The sequence below is a fragment of the Balaenoptera borealis genome (assembly GCF_965194805.1).
Source record: "Balaenoptera borealis genome assembly, chromosome: 16".
NCBI lineage: Eukaryota > Metazoa > Chordata > Mammalia > Artiodactyla > Balaenopteridae > Balaenoptera > Balaenoptera borealis.
This window is the reverse complement of record NC_138872.1, coordinates 40,913,023-40,938,444: the sequence shown is the minus strand read 5'-3', so window position 1 is coordinate 40,938,444 and position 25,422 is coordinate 40,913,023. Positions and strand designations below refer to the sequence as shown.

Sequence of the window (25,422 nt, the reverse complement as noted above, 5' to 3'; positions counted from 1 at the left end):
CTAACTATGCTCTTAAAAATAGTGGAAGGCAATTGTTACCATGGAGTTATGCATGTACCTTTGAGTAACAAAGTGTAATTATCTTGCAGAATTATGCAGAAGCACTTAAATACTTTCAGAAAGCTGCAGAGAAGGGATGGCCAGACGCACAGTTTCAGTTAGGCTTCATGTACTACTGTAAGTGCTATACATATGGCTGCTTTACTTAGAATGATAAATGCAAAGTCTGCTCCTTTTTTAAGACAAATCAAAGGGTTGGTGTAAGTGGTTTAGATAGAACATTCAGGCAGCAATTTGAGGAGGAATTTGAAGAAGACAGGAGGAAAAGGACATTTGGGGGAGGAGGCAATGAGGTGCAATCAGAAAGCTCACCTTTGAAAATTTTAAGTTTGAAGTGCCTTGTGACACCCAGCACACAACCCAGAAGCAAGTATGAAACTCACAAGAAAGGTAAAACTTGGAGAGAAAGATTTGGGGGGACATCAACATACAGGCATCAGTAAGAGTAACTGAGGTTGCAGAGGGAAAGGAGACAGAGTGTGAGAGGAAAGAGAGTGGGCCATGGTGAGAAATCTGGTGATCCTTGGTGCCATATTGAAAAGATGGGCAGAGAAAGAGTGGTCACAAGAAGACTGAAAAAGCATGGCCATTTGATTTGGAATTATAGTATTATCTGGCCCAAGATAGGTGGTGCTCCTTATTTTGGGCTAGATAATACTATAATTCCAAATCCAATAACACAGTCCAATGGCATCAGCTCAATGGTTGCAATATATGCCATTGTTTAATCTATAGTCCTCATTTATCTTTGATCAAGATAAAAAATGATGTAACTATCCTTATTAAATTGATTAATACTTTGCATCACAATTTCGGCTAGGACTAATACTGTAGCACTATTCCCAGAAAAATGATTCCATAAAAACATCCGAGTTTCAGATCAAAGTGAAGTGTTAATTCTCAGGTGGTACTAAGGGTTAAGAGTCTTATTCCAAAACAGTGGTTCATATACATTTTGGTTCTTATTCATACCTTTGTGAATCTGATGAAATATAAACCTTCCCCTTCAGATATGTGCGTAAGGACACGTGCACATACCCCCCCACTCCTCAACAAATGTTGGATACATTTCAGAAACTTACATTCCCTGAAGCCTATCCATGAATTCCAGGTAAAGAATTCCTTCTCTGAATATTTTCTCAGCTTCAGAAAGATTTGAGAATAATCACAATAGTTTGGTCTTAAAATAACCAAAAAGTTGTCCAGGGGCAATGATTCGATGCTCTATTCCTGAGTGGGTTTTCTTTTATTTTTGAGAAATTTATTTTCTCCAAATTGGCTCATGTCTATTAAAAGAATATCTAAGATGTATACAGCATTGTTTGATTTTCAGAGCACTGGCATATGATGCCATATGACTTACCTTGGGGCTTTTGCATACTATACATCAGTTGAATTACATTTTAAACTCATGCGACCTTTTCAACAATTCTAGAAGTTTTCAACCTCATTAATGGATAGGAACCTCAAATACAGAGATATCCATGATGAGTTGGCTAGTCAGCATGAGATTGAAAAAGAGACTCAGAATGCTTGCTCTGGTACCAGTCCCTTTTCTTTTTTTTCTTTTTTTTTTGCTTAAAGTACACAATTCAGTGGTTTTTAGTATATTCACAGACTTGTGCAACCAACACCAGAACCAATTTTAGAACATTTTCATCAGCACAAGAGATAATCCCGCCCCCCCATAAGCAGTCATTCCTCATTCCTGTCACCCCAGTCCCTGGTCACCACTGCTCTGCTTTCTGTCTCCATGGATTTACCTCTTTGGGTCATTTCATAGAAATGGAATCATTCAATATGTGGCCTGTCATGTCTGGCTTCTTTCAGTGAGACCATGCTTTCAAGGTTCAGCCATGATGTAGTGTGTGTCAGTATTTCATTCCTTTTTTTTTTTTTTTTTTTTTTTTAGTATTAGTTGTTTTGTTTGTTTGTTTGTTTGTACTGCAGGTTCTTATCAGTCATCAATTTTATACACATCAGTGTATACATGTCAATCCCAATCGCCCAATTCAGCACACCACCATCCCCACCCCACCGCATTTTCCCCCCTTGTTGTCCATACGTTTGTTCTCTACGTCTGTGTCTCAACTTCTGCCCTGCAAACCAGTTCATCTACCAGTCCCTTTTCTTTGGGCTATGTTGCCAACCAATATTTTAAATAAATAAATAGCAACAACAATAATAAAATAGTTATTATTTGCTGAGCAGTTCTAAGCATTGAGCTAAAAATTGCTAAAAAACCATGAATTTCAAACCAGAATTTTAAATGTGGATTTATACTGAATGATGATCTTTAACAAACAATGTGAACCTATTCTTCATCATCTGGTGATTGTCCTCACACTGAGTATTGCTACTCCATTTTAGTGTTCAAGCTTGCATTAATGCCTGCCATTGTGAAAGCCAAATAATTCCATGGCATCCCACAGCAAGAGAGGTTTCTGACAGTTCAAATATAAAAATGTAATGAGAGATCTGTGTTCACAGGGCACATAGTGGTTTGAGAAATCTGCTCAATAAATGCTTGTTGCTGATTGAATACTTAGTTTCGAAAATAATATTTAACTTTTCTTCCAGAATACCAACTTAGCAGGAAATGTTATCATAAGTATAAAGAAATCGTTTCCACTCCCAGAAATAAATGGATTAAATTCCCATTTAATGCAGATTTTAATTCCCTAAAAATACTAACTTTAGTGCTAATCTTTAGCAATTAATTAAAATTGGCATGTAAGAATTTCTTGCTGGAAGAATTTTGATAAATTATGAGACTAACCTGAGCTACCATACAAATCCTTGGAGTTTTAAATTTCATTTTGTACAGCATATTTATGCGAGTAAACCTTTTTTTGCATTGGAAACACTGAAGCCAAAATGCTGAAAATTATGGAGGCTGACATGAAGCCTCATCGTATTAATATTAAATTCAACATCAGTGATTTATTGTCACAAACAACATTATCTGTCATGGTAAACAAATGCTGTTAACTTATACTATGTTTTTATTTGATTTGTGTGTCCATTTTGATTTTTAAATATTTATTGTTGAATAAGGCCTGCAAGTGTGAACAACTTATTTCTAAATTTAGGTTTATATGTTTGAATAATATTATAATAAAATTTTAAATCAAAAAAAAAAAAAAAAGCATGGTCAGAGGAATGGGGTGAGGAGGAGGTGACCTTAAGTAGGACAAGGGATAGAACTTTCAAGAAAGAGTAAATGAATGAGCACCCCTTTGAAATTCAGTGAAAGGCCTAGTTCTCACTTTTCAAAAAAAAAAAAAAAGTAAGAAAGGGCCAAGCATCTGGGGAACTTGTCGATAAGGAGGATTTTGTGAGGTCATTGAACTGGTTGGGATGGAAGCCAGATACAGTGGGTTGAGGTACAAATGGAAGGTGAGGAAGTAGATGAGTAAAAATATTCTTGGAAGTAGTGTGCCTTTAAATGGAGAGAAGGGGGATATTAGCACAAGGGGGACCGAGAATCAAGAGGGAGTTGTTTTTAAGGTGATGAGAGACCTGAGTATAATTTTCGGCAGAAAAAAGAGAGCCAGCCAGTGGAGGTGGTTAATGTGTCGTGGGGGAAGATGAGATAACTGATGAAGAGGTTCTGGGAATATTTAGGTGGCATTTCTGATCTAATCTGACCAGTGACAAATCTGAAAGTATCTGATCAGGTCCAGGTAGGTGGGGGTCTCATTAGCTTTGATGAAGAGGAGGGATTTCTCACCCTCAAAGACCGGAGAGATGGTGGAATAGGTGGTGCAGTTGTAAATCTGGGGAGAGAGGCAAGTGAGGAAAGATAATGTGAGGGTTCCCTCCATGAGCTCAGAGGTACAAAGTCATCTTCTGAGAGCGAAGGTAGAGTGGTTGGGGTAGGTGGTCTCAGAAAGCCATGAAGGTTTGTAATCATCTTTGTGGGGACTGAGAGAGAGAGAGAGTGGCCAAGACACGTGTCAGGAGATCTGAGCACACCTGAGTAACCCTGCTGAGTCCTTGCTGTCAGGTGGAGCAAGGGCAGCAACAGACTGCATCATCAAGAAGACAGGTCTGGCCAAGAGGTCAGCTGGCATTTCCCATGATAGCCCAGGTGGAGGGCCTCTTCTCTACGGTCTTGGGAGGTTGCCTAAGATAGCCTTGTTCTTCTAGTTTATTCCAAGTCCCAGGCCCAGGGTCTATCAGATTCCTCAAGCATCTAGAATAAGAGTAATAGTTATGACTAATGTTTAAGTCTTTACATGTATTTACTCATTTAGTCCTCTCAACACATCTAGGGGGTAGCCCACCATTTCCAGATGAGCAAACTGAGCCATATCAAGGTCAAACATCTTACACAAGATCACACACTTGGTGGAGCTGGGACTCAAACCCAAGTGACCTGCCTCCAGAGCCTTTGCTCTTACCAGCAACATGGCACTGCTTCTAAAGGCTAAGAAATGTTAGAGCTGGAAGGCAGTTTCAGAACCACCTAGTGAAAGCCCTTCCTTTTGCAAATGAAGTGCCTATGGGTGCCCAGGTCACAAAAGGAGTAATGGGAGAGCCAGGACAAGAATCCCAGCTGCTGGGAGTAGCTGATTCTCCATCCTAGCTCCAAATGCCTCTCCTTGCTCCAAGCAATGAGCTGAGTCTGAGCTGGGCCTCCTGGAGCTGGGATTTACCTGCTCCAAACTCCATAGTTATGGCTGGGAGGAGCTATATTGGTCTCCTGGTGTGGAAGGATGACAGGGGTGGTGACACACATCATGGAGGGCCTTCTGGTCCTCAGAGACTACCACTTGGTCTTCTTTTCATTAATTGCAGTTATACCATATTGAGGAGATGTTTTCATGAGACTAAACAGTCCATCTCCTTCAGTTTTCTGAATGGGTCAAGAACATACATTTCCATATTCTTACTTATAATCTAACTCAACCTTTTTTTTCCCCAAATAGTGGATCTAGAGTAGCTTGACTTTTGATTGGCTTTTCTCATCCTATTTAAAATAGCAGGAATCACCATGAGCATTACATCCATAGATTATAATGTAAAAAATAATGTAAATAAGGGGTGGCTCAAAATAATTTTAATTTTCAGCTGGCTCTGGAGTACGGAAGGATTATAAACTTGCCTTCAAATATTTTTACTTGGCATCTCAGAGTGGGCAGCCCCTCGCCATTTATTACCTGGCCAAGATGTACGCCACAGGAACAGGAGTGTTAAGATCGTGCAGAACCGCTGTGGAGGTAAATCACGGGCTATTTCTAAAGCACTTTTCATTTATCACAGAAAGGAGGTGATACTGTCCTTAGATTGTTGGTGTCTTTGATTTTATAGATATTATCTTGTTTCTTCCAGCGGACAGTGTGAACACTGACATTTGCCAGGGAGGAAAAGCAGTGATGTAACTCAGACTGGGAAAGGGAGGAAGAGAAATGATCCCTCCTGTCTTGCATCTGGCTTTTCATCAAGTTCAGAGCTCGCCTCAGAATTCAGTTATGGAGCTCTGTTTCAGCTTTCAATCAAATCTCCAGGGCAATTTGGCACTTCTAGTAAGATTGGGAGTTGCGACTTGGGACATGAAAGGCTTGATTTAGCTTAGAAAATGTAGCCCACTTCTTCCCAGAAAGCCAGGTCCTTAGGTTTTTCTGATGATTTGGATGACAACTGAGAAAGTGAATTTTTTCAGCATGGGATAGTGATGCAGTTTTCAAAAGAATGCTTTTAGGACCTAATGTCCTTCATTGATTTATTAAACACTTCCCCTGCACCAATATAAATACCTTCATGTTGCAATCTGGCCCCTCTGAAATTCGTTTCAAAACCTGCCAGCTAATAATCTATCTTTAGATTTGCTCCTTTGCCAACTTCCTAATGAATTATGTATGGTTAACCTCTTTTGGTTACATAAGGGCTATTCAACTAAGTTGCCGGTTGTCCCCACAGAGCTCTGCACACCTCCCTCACGGTTATGTCACCTACACCCTCAGGCACTGTCTTCCCTTCATTCTCTCTTCTCCACATCAGCTGCAGCCTTATAACTCACCCTCGCAGGGCAGCAGCGTCCAGAAAATCCCTTTTATTAAAAAACAGAGGTCGATACATTCTGTTGTCCTGCCAAATAGCCCCCAAGTCAGAAAAGTTCATTTACACATATTTAAAACAAGCCTCAGGAAGTGTAAGCTCAAGACAAAAAAAAAATACACACCTGTAATCTTCGTGCCTATGAAAGCTATTAACTCCTCACCCTAAATAATTTTCAAAAGCCATGCTTTAGACCTAAAATCCTTGCCTGACCAGCCAGCAGGAACTGAAGACTGAGGTTATTTATCGTTTACCTGGAATGAAGTGTATTGGCTAACTAGTCTGCTTGATTTCTCTTTGTATATACAGCTTTATAAAGGTGTCTGTGAACTAGGCCACTGGACTGAGAAATTCCTGACAGCATACTTTGCCTATAAGAATGGTGATATAGATTCTTCTCTTGTTCAATATGCACTCCTTGCAGAAATGGGTTATGAAGTAGCTCAAAGCAATTCAGCGTTCATTTTGGAATCTAGTAAGATAAGTTAAAATTCTCTGCAATTCCCCAATCATGCATATGCATATATGACTTTACTGTAGGGGTATTTTAAGCCTTCCTAATGGAATGTCTCCTTTTTTATTTTTTTAGAAAAAGCTAAAATCCTTGAAAAAGAGAAGATGTATCCAATGGCACTTCTCCTATGGAATCGAGCTGCCATTCAAGGTACAGAACTTAGATAAAAATGAGCACTACTTGGCCCCTGTCCGCTATTATTCATCTGATTTGCTCCAGCTGAGTTCTTGGGCACATAGGCAGAAAGGTGCAGGATATCTAGCAGGTGGTATTTCAAACTGATGTTAGGGTCAGTCTTTGGTTAGAGGTCATTTCCAGGAACTTCTTTTGTTATTCTCAAGGTCTCCAGTTTAGCAAACCATAGGAATTTTTCTATGGCTCTGTCTCCATGGCACCAGAACGGTTGTTTGAAACATGGCAGTTTTACTCAAGAAATCAGTTTTCTTGGTCTGGCTTCAGTCACTCATTTGCTGAGTTTTTCTGAACTTATCAGAGATATGACCTATGTTTCAATGAGTTTATATAGGTTAAATTACTTATGGCTCCAAGACTTGTTTGATTTTTCTTTTAGAATATCACATTGAGGATTACCACAAGCTTCAGATCTTTATTATAACCATTAGCATGGTAGCATCCGGGAAAAAAAAGAATTAATTAACAAGATCCTCCCCCCGCCATAGGGAGCGCTGGTGGGAAAGCAGTGGCAGGTGGCATTTGCATCACTATGTCTCATTCCATTCTTTCCCTAAATTATATTACTAATAGCAGAGAGATTCTGCAAAGCTGTCACTATTGGCATTTGGATATGTGAGGTGCTCTCTTACAGTAAGAGAGCAATTTTACTTCCAATTAAGTTTCTTAAAATCGTCTCAGGCTAAGGCCGAATCATCCCTTTTCTACAAGAATTGAATGGGATAAAAACAATTCTCAGCTGATGCTAATATGAGGCAGAAGAAAAAGTCACAGTGGTGCCTTCTCAGGTCCAGCCGAGCTGGTACTGCAGCAGCAAGCCATCTGTGTGATTTTAGTGAGAAATTCCCTAAAAAAAGAAAAGTCTGTTTTCTAAAATGTTTGGAGTAAGGAAACAACACCAGCAGCCCCTCAGCTATGGCAAATCAGCTCAATTGTAACAAATACAGGTTTATTCCAAGCCAGGAAATGCTATGGAAATTGCACTAAGGAAAAGAGACATTGAAAATGAGAGGACATTAATATTAAACAGAATTCACCAATATAAAAATGTCAGACCACTAAAAATAATTGTGTGTCACCAGAGAGGTCAGGCATGATTGTCCCCAAAGATGTGGTTTCTGAATGGCTGTCTTGAGCTTAGGAAATCTAGTAACGGAAGTTAGGTTTCCAATCAGTCATTGGCGATGTTTCTTTCAGGAGTGTGAGGAGGGTGCTGAACCATAAGGACTCAGTCACCAGCCTGTGACTGTGAAATTGGAGAGGAAATCCCTCCCACTGTCTAGTGACCCCCTGGGAGCCTGTCAGGATTGCCACATGCCGCCCCGCCCCCCCTCCACCCCCTGCCCCCGTCAGTCCCCTAATTAGGGTGGAGCTGAAACCTCTGGAGAATCTGCTTGTTCACAACCTTTCATTCTTAGAGACCTCAGGGGTCCTGCTTATTGCTTGCAAAGCTTGAAAATGCAGAGTCCTGTTCTTTTGTGGCTATGGTGCAGAAGGAATCTTGGGGTCAAAGGAAGATAGCTTTGGGCAAAATTAGAGATGGAGTGGGTTTCTCTTTAGAGCTCAAGGGGTCTCTTGCCTCTCCAGGCCCCTCTGAGCCCCTCTCCTGGGCATCATTTCTGTGAGGTCTTGCCCCTAGCTACCTGTACATTTTGAAGCACCTGAGAAGCAAACCCTGACAACTAATATCTTTGGCAGCTTAAGAAGTTTACGACGTTACTTCTACTCCAAGAAAACTAAAGACGGCTCATGGTATTACATTTTAGTATAGGGTTCCAGAAGATTAAAAGAACTTCAGAACCCAAAGGAATCAATTCCAAAAAATTTTAGGCTTTGCATTAGGCCAAATGGGAAGAAAAACTTGGAAGGAGTCCTATAGCCCTTAATGATACACATCAGACCATACAACACAGGGTACTTTCCCCTTTTCCAAGTAAGCCTAGACTGTGCCAGCGGGGTTGGCCACAGCTGAAGTGGATGTCCTACATGAGCATTCCTTCATCTTTTCAATCAACATAGCCCTAGTGAGTGGAAACATGGGCCCCAAAGAGACCCTTAGAGGTCATCCCTAAGTGGCCTTCAAAAGACTGAAATCTCATATCTTAAAAAGTCATGTGAATTTTTTTCTACTCCTGAATATTTTCATGTTTGTTGGAAACTAAGATTGTAAAATACTTAACATCTGGGGAAAGCATTTTCTAAAAAGTTTCCTACCCTGTCTATCCATTCATTCCATAAATATTCATCAAGTACCATTCCCATCCTGGTAATATATCAGTGATCAAGAGCTTCAAAATTCTCTCTCATGAAAGAGAGAGAGAAAATAAACTAGTAAACAAATAAGATAACAGTGATATGTGCTGTGAGGAAATAAAACATGGAGATGGGATGGATAACTACTGAGATGTAGTCTGACAAGGTAGTCAGAGAAGGCTCTAGAAGGGAAGCGAAGTTTGCACTGAGACCAGAATGATGAGTCTGAGGAACTGCAAACATGCCAGGCAGAGGGGCTTGAAGAATCTTACTGCAGAGATCCCGAGGCAAGAATGAGCTCGGTGTACTGAAGGAATATTAAGAAGGCCAGAGCATCCCGAGAAAGTGACATGTGGTAAGCCCAGCCAGGGAGGCAGAAGACAGATAAGGCACAACTTGTAGGTCAGGTAAGGAATCTGGATGTTATTCCAAGGGCAAAGTGAAACGCTTGGGGGTTTTAACACAGGGAATAACGTGATTTGATTTTACATTTGAAAAAGATCATCTTGGCTGTTGTGTGGAGAGCAGATCAGAAAGTGTAGCTAAAAGCACATTTTGGAGGCTGCTGTAGTATTCCAGGCTTAGACTAGATGGTAGAGGAGCTGGAGAGAAACAGGTGTGTTTTAGAGGTAGCACCAACAGGATTTGCTGATGGATTTGATAATGAAATTGAGGGGAAAGAACTGGGAATATTTCCCCTAGATTTATGGCCTGAAAAATGGTGGTGCTGGCACTGATAGAGGAAAGGAACTGATGACTTTGTTTGGGGGAAGGGGTAGCAGGGAGTTAAGAATCTCTAGTGGATGTTTTAAGTCTGAGTTCCAGGCAGAGAAGTCAAGAAGGCAGTTGTAAGAATCTGGGGCTTAGAGAGAGATGGAATATAGATACAAATTCAGAAATAGGAAACATAGAGCCATGGAACTAGATGAGATCACCTGGAAAGAGAGCTGAGATAGAGCAGAGTGGAGGAGAGAGGAGGGGAAGGGAGGAGAGGAGAGAAAAGAAGGGAGAGGAGCTGGGGAAAAAGGAGTCAGTGACGAGCCCTTGATATTCCAACATTTAGAAGCTGGGTAGAGGAGGAGTCAGGCAAGAGTTTGAAAAGGACAAGCCTATGAGGCAGGAGGGAAGTCAAGAGAAGAAAGGGCTTGGGCAGATAGCGCCAGTGATTCCGGTGCTGCTTAGTGGTCCAGTGAGATGAGGACAGGAAGTGACCAGGGGATCTGGCTGCGTGGAGGTTATCGACCACCTTAAAAATAGCGGTTTCTTGGAGGAGGGAGCAGAAGCCAGAGTGGGGTGGGTTGAAGAGTATGTGGGAGGAGAAGCTTTGGAGACAGTGAGTGTAGAACACACTTTTGAAAAGGCTGAGTGTGAAGTGAACAGAGAAATGGGGAGTAGTTACAAGGAGATGCCATGGGATAAAGAAATGGCATAAAGGTTTGGTTTAGTTCATAGAAGATACCAAAGTGTGTTTGGATGACTCATGGGACTAGAACAGGGGCAGAAACTGGTGATGCAGGAGAGCAGAGCTTCAGGAATGAAGGCTAAGAAAAGGAAGAGTGGGATCCAGTTGCCCAAGAGTTGACCTACCTTCAAAAAATGAATCTAAAAGGTAAAATTGATAATCTTTTATTCTTTAAGAACATTTGTACTATACTGTGGGAGTTATCCTACAATAAAGACAGCTAGCATTGTGTGTTATATCCATAAATCATATCTAATTCTGATTCTGGGATTCTGAGTGTTTTTTTCTTTTTTTATATAGATTATCATTAGGCTGATGCTAATGATTTACTAGGAACTACACATGAATCATTTGAGTTATTATTCTCCTTCTCTTTCTAATATTTCTATCAGGCAATGCATTTGCTAGAGTGAAAATCGGAGATTACCATTACTATGGCTACGGGACTAAGAAAGACTATCAAACAGCAGCCGCACATTACAGTATCGCAGCCAACAAACACCACAGCTCACAAGCCATGTTCAACCTGGCCTATATGTATGAACATGGTTTAGGTATCGCAAAGGTAATTGTGCTGGTAATAATCCAACCTAGTAACGGTAGCTGTACGGGAAGGAAAATTTATAATGTTTTACATTTCATGGATGTCATCAATGTAGAGAAAAAGACTTAATATTTGCTGAGTCCCTCCCACATGCCAACACATATTATGTACCCTGATATAACCCTATGAGGTAGAATTTATTTTCTCCGTGACGCCCAAGGACGTAACTAACGAGGAGAATAAATCTAGTCTTGGCCAATTTGATTCATAGTAAATTCACGCTTTTTCCAGCAACACTAGTAGGCCCTGCCCCCACTGCCTTCCACCCACAGGCCTTTTTCCATTAAAATTTCCATTGACTCGCAAGCTCTCAGTAATAAGGAGAAAGTGAGAATGAGATCAGAGCTGGATACTGAGGTGGCATTAATCCAGAAACGTCTTTTGAAACACCCACTGTGTACATGACACAGTGCTGAGTGCTCTAGAGAGGCCCAAGAAAATAGATCTCCATCCTTCAAAGACTACACTTGACTTGAGGAGATGAGGCGTATTCATTAAGAGGGCTAACACTACAAGGTGATAGCGGGTAGATCCTTCGGACAGTCAGTGTAATTAAGGCAGAAGATGGCATTAGGGTCTGACAGGGTGAGAAAGGTGATTATGATAGCCAGGTGTTGGTGGGTTATGTATACCGTGTCATTTAAGTCACATAACCACTCAATGAGACACATCCTATCATTGTCCTCGTTGTTTGCATCAGGAAATCACAGTGCAGGTTAAGTCATAGGGCCGAGTTTGCAGGGCTCATCGGTGGGGGAGTCATAATTCGAACCCAGATCTGGCTGACCCCACATTGCTGGTGGCAAGAGTGGGCCCGGCACTACTGAATTTTCTATGCTTTCTTTTTCCTTCCAGTTGTGATAGTAACTGGGAATTATTGGTAGGGAATTTCCTAGCTGACAACTGCTCATGTGCACACGGCTGCAAGAGCTTCTCATTCAGGTGCCAACAATCCAACGGTAGAGGCCCCTGCCTTCGGGTGCTCTCCTGTGCCTGCCTCTTGACTGATCACTTTTCATCATCCCCAGAACCCTAAGCAGTAGAAAGAATGTCAAATCCAAATGCAGTTTTCCCCATTCCTAGCAGGAGCAAGCTTCCTGTTTTATAACATTGGAGCGGGCAGGACTGAATTGAATAGCTAGATTGGATGATCCTTTGGATGTTATGAAGCCACACTCCCTTCCCCTCCAACTGTCATCCACATCTGAAAACAGAACAGTGATACAAGCCCTGCCCCAGGCTTTGAGGATAAAACGAATAAGCCTTTGTGAAAGGGCTTTGTAGTGAAACAGTGTGTGGAATGACTTTTTTAGATCAGAAGAGAATGTGAGCAATTGCTAAGTAAGGCTTCAAGAGGATTAAAGCTTTTGTTCATCATTCCCCATGTAAAACATAACAATATTGGTGAGAGGAGCATTGTCTGTATAGGATAAAAGTGACCCCACCCCATGGGTTAAATTCAGATTAGCTCTCCTGCCCCCATATGAATCGAGAAGGACTTAACAGCCTCATTGTCATCACAGTGAGGCCATTTAGCAGTGACTCCCTGGGGCGGGGAGAGCTGTCCTCTCAGGACACAGGGCTGACTACACAGCCCACTGTGTCGGGGGTTCAGTTTTCCTCCTTCGAGTCACTGCTGGCCCTCTCCTAGGCACTTTCTTCACAATGTCAAAAAGCAGTTTTCGAGACATATATTTCATACATCTAGAAAAACTTTGAAGTTTCTCTCTAGCCACATTTCTGTTCTTTTCGGTCAGGGTTCTTGTTAAATCGTGGGTAGTTCATTTTGATCAGTCTCTCCGTCACAGATAAATTTTTTCCTACAGAAAGTTTCTACATATAGAAAAAAAGAGGCTGTGCTTAACCTCAGACCTGGACACGGGAATTTTAGATTTAGTTAATGAGGGGCCGTTGCTCTTTGTCTTTATTAATTTCTTTTGTTTAGCAATTAGTAAAAATAATTACCAAGTACCCAGGGGCCAAGTTTATTAATCTTGCTATCTCGTAGTCAAATTAATGAGGAGAGCTTGTTCCATTTATGGTTAATGAAAGCAAAGCAGTTAGGAGAACAGGCTTTCATAGCACCCAAGACATCGAGTAATTATGCCTGTCTCCAGCAAGACTCTTCACAATCCTCTTTATTAGTAAAACCTCATGCAGACCAGTGGGAAAGATGAATCTAACATCATTACCAGGATTTCTCTGAGAATCAAAAAAAGTTTTGGTAAACTCTGAATGTAAGCCCCCTGGAAAAAGGAAGTAAGGTATAAATCGACTCTTGGTAAATCAGTGTAAAAATATGGGTCATTATTTTTCTCATCTGTCTTTAGGAAAGGATTTGGGACTAGGGTGACGTAGGTGAATTATCCTAATAGCTTCACTGAGAAATATCTCATTCCCCAATTTCTGCCCCTGAGTTAAGCTCACTTGACTTAACTGTGGACCAGGACTGACTGCACCATTGTTTTGGGAACACAAAATAATACCTAGGGAGAAACTGAGAGATGACCTGAACTAATTTAGAAATATAACCACTCAGCTCACAATTTGTTATGAAACTCCTTCTCAATTTATACTTGATTCAGAAGTCCTTCAAAAATTTAATAACCATGAAAAAAACCTGTTGCCCATCCTCTCCTGCCCATTCCTTCTGTCCTTATCCCGGTTCAGGCCAGAATTTCTACTTGTTGTAAAGGATTCTCAGGGGTCTCCCATTCTAGTGTTCTTCCTTGAACTGTGTGGCCAAAGAAAGCTCTGTCCACCAAAGATTTACCACCAACCAGAAACATCCACACTCGACTGTTGAATGTGTTAAACCATTGAAATTTGGGGGTTTATTGGTTGCAGATGTTAGCATTACTTTAGTTAACACATAACACAGCTAACAAAGCCCCACTGGGTTATTCTTGATAAAGTATAACTCTAGTACTGCTACCCCTCCACCACACTCCTCCCAAAAGATGCACACAGACACGCACACAAATACAAGCCAACAAACACAAAAATAAAAGAATCTTACTGACTTTCTATTGCTTAATGAAGTCCAGACTTCCTACCCTGGCATTCAAACCCTCCCTGACCTAATCCACCTTGATAATAATGGCTTGATATGCCACTATTTCCCTATATATCTTCTAGGCTGCTTTTCCTTTCCCCGCAAGACCTTGAACTGCACCCTCCTGACCTTAGGTCACATCGCCCCATTTGCTGGAATGATTTTCTCCCACATTTTTGCCCGTTGAAGACCAATCCATTTTTCAAAGACTAGCTCCAATATCATCACCTCTATGAACCCTTCAATGAAGCCCTAGATTTACAAGACATCTGCTTCTAAACTACCATGGTAACGTGCCTTGCTTTTCTTCATTCATTTATTTACTCAAATATTTATCAAGTCCTTGTTTTGTGTCAAGAAGCATTGTGTCAAGAAGGATACGAGAACAAGACACCCTTCAAAGCGTTCATAGTCTACTATGGAAGAGACACGTCCATAGCTAAAGTGAAAGCCCAAAATGGCGTGCATGCATGCACACACAAGTGAAATACTATAAACTTGTTAAAGAGGAAACCATTCAGGCAGAGGAATCAGTACTGTCAGATTCTGTTCTAAAATGTTTTTGTAACATAGAGTATAAGACACACATGATGCTCTTTTTATTTTTTTCATTTTTTTCTTTGTTTTGTTTTTAAAATGGAAGAAAGCAGGTATGTTTTAAGATACTGACTAGAAAATCTATCTAAATTAAGAAAAAAGGTGAGAGGAAATTATCCTTGGAAATGAGTTTCAATATATATAGTAAGACCTACTAAATAACACATTTTTTGGATCCTGCAGGGAAAACAAAACCACATCTACTGAATAAATTATAAATAGATCTGTCAAAAATAAAAGTAATTATGGCACGAAGCATTTTTATTTTTCATTTGTCTGGTCTGACCTCCTATGGAGTGTTAGAGCTGAAGCTTTAAACACCAGAATAGAATTATTTTCTGGAAAGGCCAAACTAAAGTTTGACATTAAAATGGCCCCCTCGGACATATGACAGGACAAATTATACATCTCTTAGAAATGGTCATAACCTTTCTTGAAATACATGTCTATTATCTAATGAAATAATCAGAAATGTGCAAAAAAATTTGTGTGTGTATACCTTTATTTATTAGAAAAAAACCCTACAAACAACCAAAATACTCCAAAATAGAGAACACGTTACATAAACTATTGTGTGTTGGTATACTACTCCATTATGTATTTTATGGCCTAGTGACTCAGTGAGCGGGCTAGAAGCAGACTCTTTGGATTTGAATCTCAGCTCTGCCACTTACAAGTCATATGAATTTAGATAAGTGACTTAACCTCTCAGCACCTCAGTTTCTTCATCTTTAAAATGAAGTTAATAATATCATCTGCCCTATAGAATTGTAACAGGGTTTAAATAAACGACAGTGGTGAATGTCACACAGTAAATATTTAATAAGTATCAGCCATTATTATGAAATACTGTACAACCATTAAAAATAAAAATATTATAGACTAAAGGAATATCTTAGGACATGGCATATTTTTTGAAATATATCGTTAACTTAAGAAAACAGAAGACAAAGTATCATACAGAATGAAAAATTCCTAAATTAAAAGTATGTATATATGAATATATACAAAAACACTGGAATGCTGGAAGGATATGTATGAAATATCAGTAGTTACCTCTGTACAGTGAGATTGTGGGTGTTTTTTCCTTATTTGTTCACCTCTGTATTTTCAAAGTTTCCTCTAATTAACATATTTATAATAAGAAAACAAGAATGAATTGTTCAAAAAACTACCTCTGTCCCAGTATAAGACATTTTTGATGACACCCAAAGATTCGGGGCTGGAAAACTCCTGATTCATGTAACTGAACAATTTTCATAAACCAGATACTTTATTGCTGGAGAATTCTGTATCTGAGTTATAAGCAGCTTTTGAACATGTGAGCATAGGGCAGTACTTTGGCACACCTGACATTATAGTTAGAAACACTTAAGAAGTCTGTAGCTCGGTTTATATAATCTCCTAAATTACTGAATTTAAAGCAAAATAAACTCAAACGTACCACAGAAAAGTTAAATGTACGTGGACTAGATATGCAATGGACTTAAATAATGAACCCTAGCCATCATCAAAGCACAATTTATCACGGGGAATTTTCTTTGTGTGAATGGTTTGGATTTTTTTTACTAAATAGGATCAAAGAACAAGCAGTCTTTTCTAGGGTCTAGTAATAAAATTTCTTTTATATGGGTTGCCCTAATTAGCCAGAAGGGTTCAGGATTTTCTTTCTCTGCGAATCTTAAAGAAAGACTTTCCTATCCCACCCCACCCCCATTGTGGATCGTGAGGCCACCTTGGCCGGGAGCCAGGCCATCCCACTTTAAATGGTACTTCTCTGCTATTTTTTATTATAAGCTAAGCAACTGAATTGTGATGTTTGTGCCTCAAGAAATAAATTAATAACTCTTGCCTGCCTCAAATAAGAAGGAAGGAATGAGATATTGACAAAGGTTGCCTCTCCTTGAACGTCCCATCCAAGTTAATATGCCTGTCACGTGTGGAGGTAACACTGCTGTTGTGATCGGTAGGGTGCTTTCAAGTGAACACCCTCTGAATTTGTTGGAATTAGAGACACAATTTAGAGTTTTTATAATATCCATTTTCTCTGTTGCCAGGAAGATTTGTTTGGAACAGTCTCCTGAATTTTAATGATTTTAAGCAAGCATTATTCCTCTTTCTCAAACAAATAAATTTACCAGTCCACGAAGCTTTGGAAAAATTTAAGAAATGACAAGCAAAACGTAGCTGAGAGGACACCACCCAAGAAATGGGTTTAGCGGAGGCCTCAGGGATTCACAACTCTTGAACCCTGTGTAATGGGGGTCTGGGAGATGGAGTGGAGAGACAGAGAGATACTGGATGAGCACAATTTGTGAAAAATCCCTCTTCTTCCCCTTCTTTTGAAAATAATCCACAGGCACCCAAGCAAAGTATAATTCTGGCACTGGCCTAGGGCGCTTCAACCTTTAAAAGCAATTCTACTTAGCCTTTTCATTACTCGGTTTGGGAAAACAAAGCAAATATAAAGCAAACAAAAACAAGCCGTAAGTAGGTGAAAATGAAAGATTTTTGATCTACCATGGCGTAATTTAATGGGGAAAAACAAGTTCCTAAAAATATAGTACGTCATTTATGGAATCAAATTCCAGCCTGAGAACCAAAATAGTTTATTTGCTCATTCCTCATTTATTCACTCATTTGATAAGTATTATCAAAGACTTGCCATGTGCTTGACACTTCATTAAGCACTGGGAATTCAGGGGTGAACAGGCAGTGCAAGCCCTTGTCTTCAGGGACCTGGAGACAGACAATGAATAAACAAATCCCATAACTTCAGGTATGATAAGTACTAGGAAGAAAAGCAGAGATTTTAAATGCTTGTCACTATTTTTATTGCCATTTGTTTGGGGAGATGTACGGTCAGTGTCTGTTCTCCTGCCCCTTTAATTGGAATTATACTTAAGGTCTGGTCCAGAGATATCCAAGAAAGCTTTTTGGAGTCTGTGTTGGTTTTCTATGGCTGCTGTAACAAATGACCACAAATTCAGTGCCTTAAAACCACACACATTTATCTCACAGTTTCTGTAGGTGAGAAATCTAGGTGAGCTTGACCGGGTCCTCTCTGCAGGGTCTCACAGGCTGAAATCAAGGCTGTGTTCCTTACTGAGGGCTCTGGGGAAAAATCTGCTTCCAAGCTTATTCAGGTTGTCGGCCAAATTCAGTTTCTAGAGCTTGTAGGACTGAGGGCCCCATTTCCTTGCTGGCTGTCCACATTCCTTCTCCTATCTGTGTGGCCCCTCCACAAGGGCAAGTTGAGTCCTTCCCATGCCTAGAATCTCTGACTTCTCCTCTGCTACATCTCTCTGCCTTTCTCTTCTGCTCTCTGAGAAAACTCAGTGTTTAAGGGCTCATGTGATGACACTGAGTCCACCAGGTCATCCAGGACAATCTTCCTATCTTAAGGTTTGTAACCTTAATCACATTTGCAAAATTCGCTTTGCTATTGTAACATAACATATTAACAAGTTCCAAGGATTAGGGCATGAGCATCTTGTGGGGGCCATGGGGGAAGAGCGTTCAGCCTACCAAAGATAAGTTACTGTATTTCAAACTATGGCTTCCATTTAATTTCTCCTGAAGAATCTGTACCTAATGAGTATGGGCTGTTCTTCTCTTTCCAGGATGTTCGCTTGGCCAGGAGATTATATGATATGGCTGCTAAAACAAGTCCGGACGCTCACATACCTGTGTTCTTTGCCCTCATGAAACTAGAAACTGTGCACTTGTTTCGAGATATCCTGTTTTTTAATGTAAGTTTGTCTCAAATAGGTCCCAAAATCTCTGAAAACTCCAGTGAGCAACTCTTGGGAGATGGGATAGAGGCAGATGATGGTTCTGAATGAAGTGGGAGGCTTGGATTTATTTTTGACAGAATGTCTCTTGCCAGCAGTTTACCATGAGATGGAAATGGATGAAACTGGACAATACCCTTGGACCATACTGGGATTTATTTGTGATTGGCCTAATTGTTGCCGTGCTGATCTTCTTGCTTAGAAATCGCTACCTGTAGGATCTGGACCACCACTGCTCACGGGAACCAGTTCACTTCAAGTCATCGTCACTAAATAAAAAATTTCCCCATCAGACTCAGGAGTCTGCTGCTGATTTCCCATATAGGCCTGTGATGGAAAATGGACAAAGGTTGGGACCCATCCTCTGAGAAACCATTTCAGATCTCCTGCTTAATTGAGGTGACCACCTGGGGAAGAGGGAATTGCTGGAGACTGATCACCTAAGATTTCCTTACAAACAGCTCATCCTGGGGATCTAGTCCTGAGTTAGGGATAAAGACCACCCATTTTCATGTGGTTGTGACAGGCTGTCCCCTTTCGAGAGGACAAATGGGATTCTTGGCTCCTACAGACATACTGAAGTCGGGAGAAGGGGAGTTTTGGGAGGGCAAGAACACAGATCCCTCAGAATGTGATAAAGGCAAAAATTACAAACAGATGCTTTGTCTTATGGGAATGATCTGGTGAACCACAGTCTATCTCCAATGAGCCAAAATTCCTCATGGCATTGCTGTGCCAGGGGGACTGACTCAGCCTCCTCAGCCGGGGGCCTTCTATCAAAGCTCCCTTAGCAGCTGTGCAGTGAACGGCACCATTTGGGGTCTCTACAGCTTGCACCTCTCTCTTCCATTCCTCACTGGACCCCTGTGGAATCCCCTCTGGAGTATCCATAAAGGGAGAAGTTACCAGCCTCCTAGGACAGAGGCTAAAGGGCCCGGTTCTTTGTCTCCTCTGACAGGTGAAGCAGGGCTGCGGCCCAGTGCTGGGGACAGTGCAGGGAGAGAAGAGTGCAGTAGGCCCATGACTTATGTGAAGGGCCAGTCTTGGATCTCACCTTCACTGAGCCTCAGTTTCCTGATCTGCAAAGTGGGAAAATCTTCGAGATCTTAGAGAGCGGGTATGAGGATGAATGGGATAACGTATGTAAAGGAATTATCACAGGGTCCGGCATCTGGAATAAATTCCTTAAATGGTAACTTGTAATATTCTCTAGAAGCTCATGGCATGTTGGTTGGAATACGCGGACAGCTGAGTTGATAACACTCAATGTGGTTTCAGTGCCCTGCAGTTAGTTCTGCAGCCAAAATGCTGGGTGTTTATGTAGGAAAAGATTGTGCTTGCCTACTTGAAAACCCAAACTAGGGACAGGAAAAGAGTTAATTAATAATGTCGATCATGGGAATTCCCTGGCAGTCCAGTCATTAGGACTCTGAGCTCTCACTGCTGAGGGCCCGGCTTCCATCCCTGGTCAGGGAACTAAAATCCCATAAGCCTCGCGGCACAGCCAAAAAAAAAAAAAAAAAATGTCAACCATGATCAGAAAGGAGAGGGAAATGGATTTGGGACCAAGCCTGGGTTTGAGGTACAGCTCTTTCCCTTAGTAGCTCTATGACTTTGGGCATAATTTATCCAAACCTGTTTTTCCTCCATAACATAGGATTAATTCCTACCTGACTGGAGATTTTTGCAATTTCAATGAGCCTGACTTCACAAGTGCTTTGTAAACATTGTACACACACATACTAGCCACAGTCATTTACCTGGCCGTTGACTATCCAGGCTTGTCTGAGGTCCGAGTGTTTACAATTTCCTGACACAATCCCTAACTTACTAGAGAGTTCCAGTCCCAAAGGAATGATAAAAGCCCCATTCACAAATGTGAAAGGAAGGAGCAGGCATGCAAACCTCAGGTCAGAGCCTAACGGACAGGAGGGCCGTGCAGTTATGGCTCTCATGTGTCTGGAATGTAAGCACATCAGAGACAGGATAAGTGCAAAGAGGGGAGCGTGGAAGGTGAGCCCCGGTTCCAAGACTGGGTGAAAGATGAGCTCCTAGGAGGTAAAGCTTGTGAAAATAGCTGCAGGCGGGGTAGAAAGAGAGACTCTGCGGCTTGCTGTGTAGAGTAGAACACTGCCTGAAATACAGGAGCAAGGGCAGCGTGAGCTCATCCATTTCCCGTTTCAGCTCGTTGTTCCAAGTAAATGTGAGCCACAGGCTTTGAAAGCGCGAGTGGTTGGTTTAGGGTGTTTGAATCATTCAAACGTCTGTTTCTGGGCCTCTGCTCCAGAGCCTCCGCTGTAGCAGCTCCCACCACCGCGGCGCACGGACTGTGCACCTGCCCGCGCCTGGGCGGCTTTGCGGTGATTGACCACTGGTCACCGTGCACTGTTTTGCACAGCGCCTTCACATAAGTGTCTCAATCAGAGTACTTTTGGTTGCAAGAAAATACACCGTGTCAGCTTCCCCGTGGTCTCCAGCCAGCCCAGCTGCGAGCCCTGTGAGGGCGGGGGCTAGGCCTTCTCATCTCTAGGTATCCAGGGCCTCAGATATAGTAGGTGCTCAATTAGCACTGGATGACCAACTAGCCCACACCCACCTTCCTCACACCCAACCTGGTCCAACCCCCCCCTTCTCAACACAAGCTCGTCACGAAGTGCACAATGACTCATGTTTTTATAACTAGCACAGCAGCTGGTCCTTCAGAGTTCCCGACTACAACGCAAGGGAGGTTAAAATGGAGTTTATCTGTGATTCATACAGTTTTCTCTCCTCAGGAAAACTGATGCTCTGGAGCGGGCTCTATACCTTTTAAAACTCCCGATGCCAAATTAAACCAGAATCTCTGCGGGTGGGAGCCAGGCAGCAGAGCACAGGTTGAGGTCTACCGTAACCCGCAATACTGAAATGTGCTCTAAACAAATTCAGTGTAAGGGGGTGACTCTGGGTTTTGCAAAAGACTCAGTACCGAAGACCCTTGGATGGAGAGCTGTGCCAGGGACGTTCACAAATGTACCTCCTGCAGGGTGGGTGCAGTGGCTGGGCCTTAGCTCTGCTGGGGTTGCATGAGTGACATCAGGCCTGCTGCAGGGTGCTGGACAAGACTCTGGAATATCTATGTTCCAGGCCTGTCCTCCAGAACCAGCTAATGACCTCAGGCATATCAGTCTCTCTGTCACTCGGATTCCTGAACTGCAAAATAAGAAAGATTTCTCTGATGTCTTACACCTCAAAAGTTTTATAATTCCAATCCAGCCTCTCAGGTATAACATTAAGATCTATAACAGAAAAACGCCTTAAAATCTTTCCATGTGTGGCAAGAATAGAATTACTTTTTAGGCTGTGAGATTATTCCAATTCTTAGCTTTTGTTCTTTTTTTTCCTGCCACCTAATTAATTTCATCCAGCATTGGTACCTGTGTTTTGATATGGAAACATTTTTTGTGGTGTGTGCTTGTGAAATGAGTTATCCTAATTTGTGTTTTAGTAATCAGAAAATAATTTCTAGGTAAAGATAAAGCGCCTCTGGAAAAAAAGAATATTCCATCTTCACCTAATAGAATATTAGAGCAAATCTCTTATATTTGAGATTTGGATTTTGCCATAGAGGCAAAACAGCTGTCTGAGGTCCTATGACTTATTCTTTTTTAAAATGGGATAGTGACGTTAAGTGGCATCTGTTTATTAATCAATCTTCTTGTGTGAGCAAGAGGGATTTTATGTAGGACAAATGGTAAGCTGGCATCACAACAGCAGTCAATACTTTGTTCTTGAAAGCTTCTCTAAAATTCATTCTGTCTAGGAAAATAATAGCTAACATATCATGCTTATAATGTGCCAGGCACTTTTCTAACCAAATGTATTATTAACTCATTAGAGCTTTACAACTACCTTCCCAGGAGGATACTGTATCATCTTCTCTCTTTTCCAGAAGAGGAAGCTGGGGTCAAGTAACTTGTCCAAAGCCACACAGCCAGGAGGACCAGGTCCAGAGTCCATGCTTTTAACCACTGCACTGGATTGCCTTGAGAAAGTTCATAAACAACTTTTGCAAGATAACTGAATGTTAAGTTTTCCTGCAACTATTCAAATTATTTAACAAGCCTTCACAATGCCAGGCACTGTGCTAGGCTAATGTTTCCCAAAACATGTTCAAAGTCTTGCAGGGTGCTCCTTGATAAAACGGTTATTGGGTCATTAAGTCTGGAAGATGCCATAAAATATAGACTCCTCTGGGAGAGTCACAACAACACGAGCACATTAAAGATTCTGAGAAGTCTTACAGGAGATGATATCCATTTAATTTTGTTTGACCCAGCTTTTCCAACCATATTTACCTCCGGAAACTCTTCCTCTCCCCCTGCTCTAACAGCTACCTTCTTTTGTAGCACCTATTAACAGCACTCTGTAATCTGAGGGCTACTGCACCAGACATGTAAGTCATCTTATGAGCTTGGTTTTCCAAGCCTTTGGGAAGGGCATTTACGCTCTGCTGGGCAACGTACTAATGCGTCTAGGAATGGCGCATGTCAGCAGTTGAGTAACTCACACTAGGTAAGCCAGTTAGTGGTAGAAAGGGGATTCAACAGGCAGGTCTGATTCCAGAAGTCGTGCTGATCACGCTACCGGGCCACCCTGGTATCTAATGACAGCTGGACATCTTGCCTGGACTGGAGACCTACCATCCCACAATATAAGGCCCAGTCATCCCTGATGTAGGCCTTGATGCGACCTCACATTACGGTTCTCATCTTATTCTCCAGGACGAAGCCCTTGCCTGTCTCCAGTCCACCTGCCCCCTGCTATCCGTGTCCACCTGCTGTGCTTGATACCCAGATTCCACCGGGATAAGAGCTTAGCCTGGAATCCCAACCAAGTGGCTGATCCCTGGAATTTGAAGCTGAATGTGTCCGGGGCCCGCTGCCTGTCTTTCCAGCGTCCTGCTGCTTGATGTGCTCACGGGGATCCCCATTGTCTGCCTGGCAGCAAGTCCGTCTGGGCCGTCTCTGCGGCTGACAGAACCCTGGTCATAGCAGTGGCACTGCTCAAGGGGTTGAACACTTAGCTGAAAGGCAGAACTTGTGGACAGAAAACATCGTATAAAGTGCTAACGGAGATGGAACTCACGAAAGTTCAGGATGGCCTGGGACAAGAAGGCAAGATTAAGTTGAGCTGGATAACTGACTGAGCTGAGAGTGGAAGGGACCTGGAAGAGTTTGGAAGGCAGGCGGTTCCACAGGGGCAGATCCCAGCACAGGGCTGAGCATGTGTTAAGAGGATGGAGTCACCTGCCTGGTCCCAATATGCGGGTTGGGATGTTATGTTTATGGGGGGAGTGGAGACATGGAGAAAAAAGAGTGGTCTCTCACACAGAAGGCTCTGACCTCCAAAAGAAGGCAGCGTGATAAAATTAAGTGCTTTGTCCCATACAAGACTGAAGTCACATATTGGCTCTGCTGTGTATGTGACCTCGGAGAAGTCACAACCTCTGTGAACTTGTTTCTTCATCTGAAAGATGGGGACAGTAGAACTAGTATCTACTCGATAGGGAACTGTGCTGATGAAATGAGAATTGAGAATGCTTATCAAAGGCTCAGCACACTGCCTGGCAGGAGCATAAGACACATTGTTTTAAAAGGAGGGCTTTAACTGACAAAGGATTAATCTCCAAAATTTACAAGCAGCTCATGCAGCTCAATAACAAAAAAACGAACAACCCAATCCAAAAATGGGCAGAAGATCTAAATAGACATTTCTCCAAAGAAGATATACAGATTGCCAACAAACACATGAAAGAATGCTCAACATCATTAATCATTAGAGAAATGCAAATCCAAACTACAATGAGATATCATCTCACACCGGTCAGAATGGCCATCATCAAAAAATCTAGAAACAATAAATGCTGGAGAGGGTGTGGAGAAAAGGGAACACTCTTGCACTGTTGGTGGGAATGTAAATTGACACAGCCACTATGGAGAACAGTATGGAGGTTCCTTAAAAAACTAAAAATAGAATTACCATACGACCCAGCAATCCCACTACTGGGCATATACCCTGAGAAAACCATAATTCAAAAAGAGTCATGTACCAAAATGTTCATTGCAGCTCTATTTACAATAGCCAGGACATGGAAGCAACCTAAGTGTCCATCAACAGATGAATGGATAAAGAAGATGTGGCACATATATACAATGGAGTATTACTCAGCCATAAAAAGAAATGAAATGGAGGTATTTGTAATGAGGTGGATGGAGTTAGAGTCTGTCATACAGAGTGAAGTAAGTCAGAAAGAGAAAAACAAATACAGTATGCTAACACATATATATGGAATCTAAGGAAAAAAAAAAAAAAGGTCATGAAGAACCTAGTGGCAAGACGGGAATAAAGACACAGACCTACTAGAGAATGGACTTGAGGATATGGGGAGGGGGAGGGGTGAGATGTGACAGGGTGAGAGAGTGTCATGGACATATATACACTACCAAATGTAAAACAGATAGCTAGTGGGAAGCAGCCGCATAGCACAGTGAGATCAGCTCGGTGCTTTGTGACCACCTAGAGGGGTGGGATAGGGAGGGTGGGAGGGAGGCAGACGCAAGAGGGAAGAGATATGGGAACATATGTATATGTATAACTGATTCACTTTGTTATAAAGCAGAAACTAACACACCATTGTAAAGCAATTATACTCCAATAAAGATGTTAAAAAAAAAAAAGGAGGGCTTTGCCAAGCCACAGCACCTTGGTACAGGGTAAATGAAGCTGCTTTTGTTGAGAAGCTTAGCTGGCTTCAGATGAAATCTAAAGCTAACACTGAAGGGAAAAGAA

General features: G+C 41.7%; 1 protein-coding gene across 2 annotated transcripts in view; it reads left to right on the top strand.

Annotated features, from left to right (window-relative positions):
• SEL1L2 (SEL1L2 adaptor subunit of SYVN1 ubiquitin ligase) overlaps positions 1–25,310 on the top strand; it is a 123,581-nt gene extending 98,271 nt beyond the window's left edge. The window contains exons 15-21 of one of the 2 annotated variants that reach the window (XM_082359076.1): positions 90–177; positions 5,137–5,285; positions 6,433–6,598; positions 6,713–6,787; positions 10,937–11,109; positions 18,424–18,552; positions 18,693–25,310. In XM_082359076.1, coding sequence (XP_082215202.1) covers positions 90–177; positions 5,137–5,285; positions 6,433–6,598; positions 6,713–6,787; positions 10,937–11,109; positions 18,424–18,552; positions 18,693–18,812 — 900 coding nt within the window. In that variant the 3' untranslated portion in view covers positions 18,813–25,310. Of the gene's footprint in view, positions 1–89; positions 178–5,136; positions 5,286–6,432; positions 6,599–6,712; positions 6,788–10,936; positions 11,110–18,423; positions 18,553–18,689 lie in introns of both variants that reach the window. The other variant, XM_082359075.1, reaches the window with a different exon arrangement.
• The last annotated feature ends 112 nt before the right edge of the window (positions 25,311–25,422 follow it).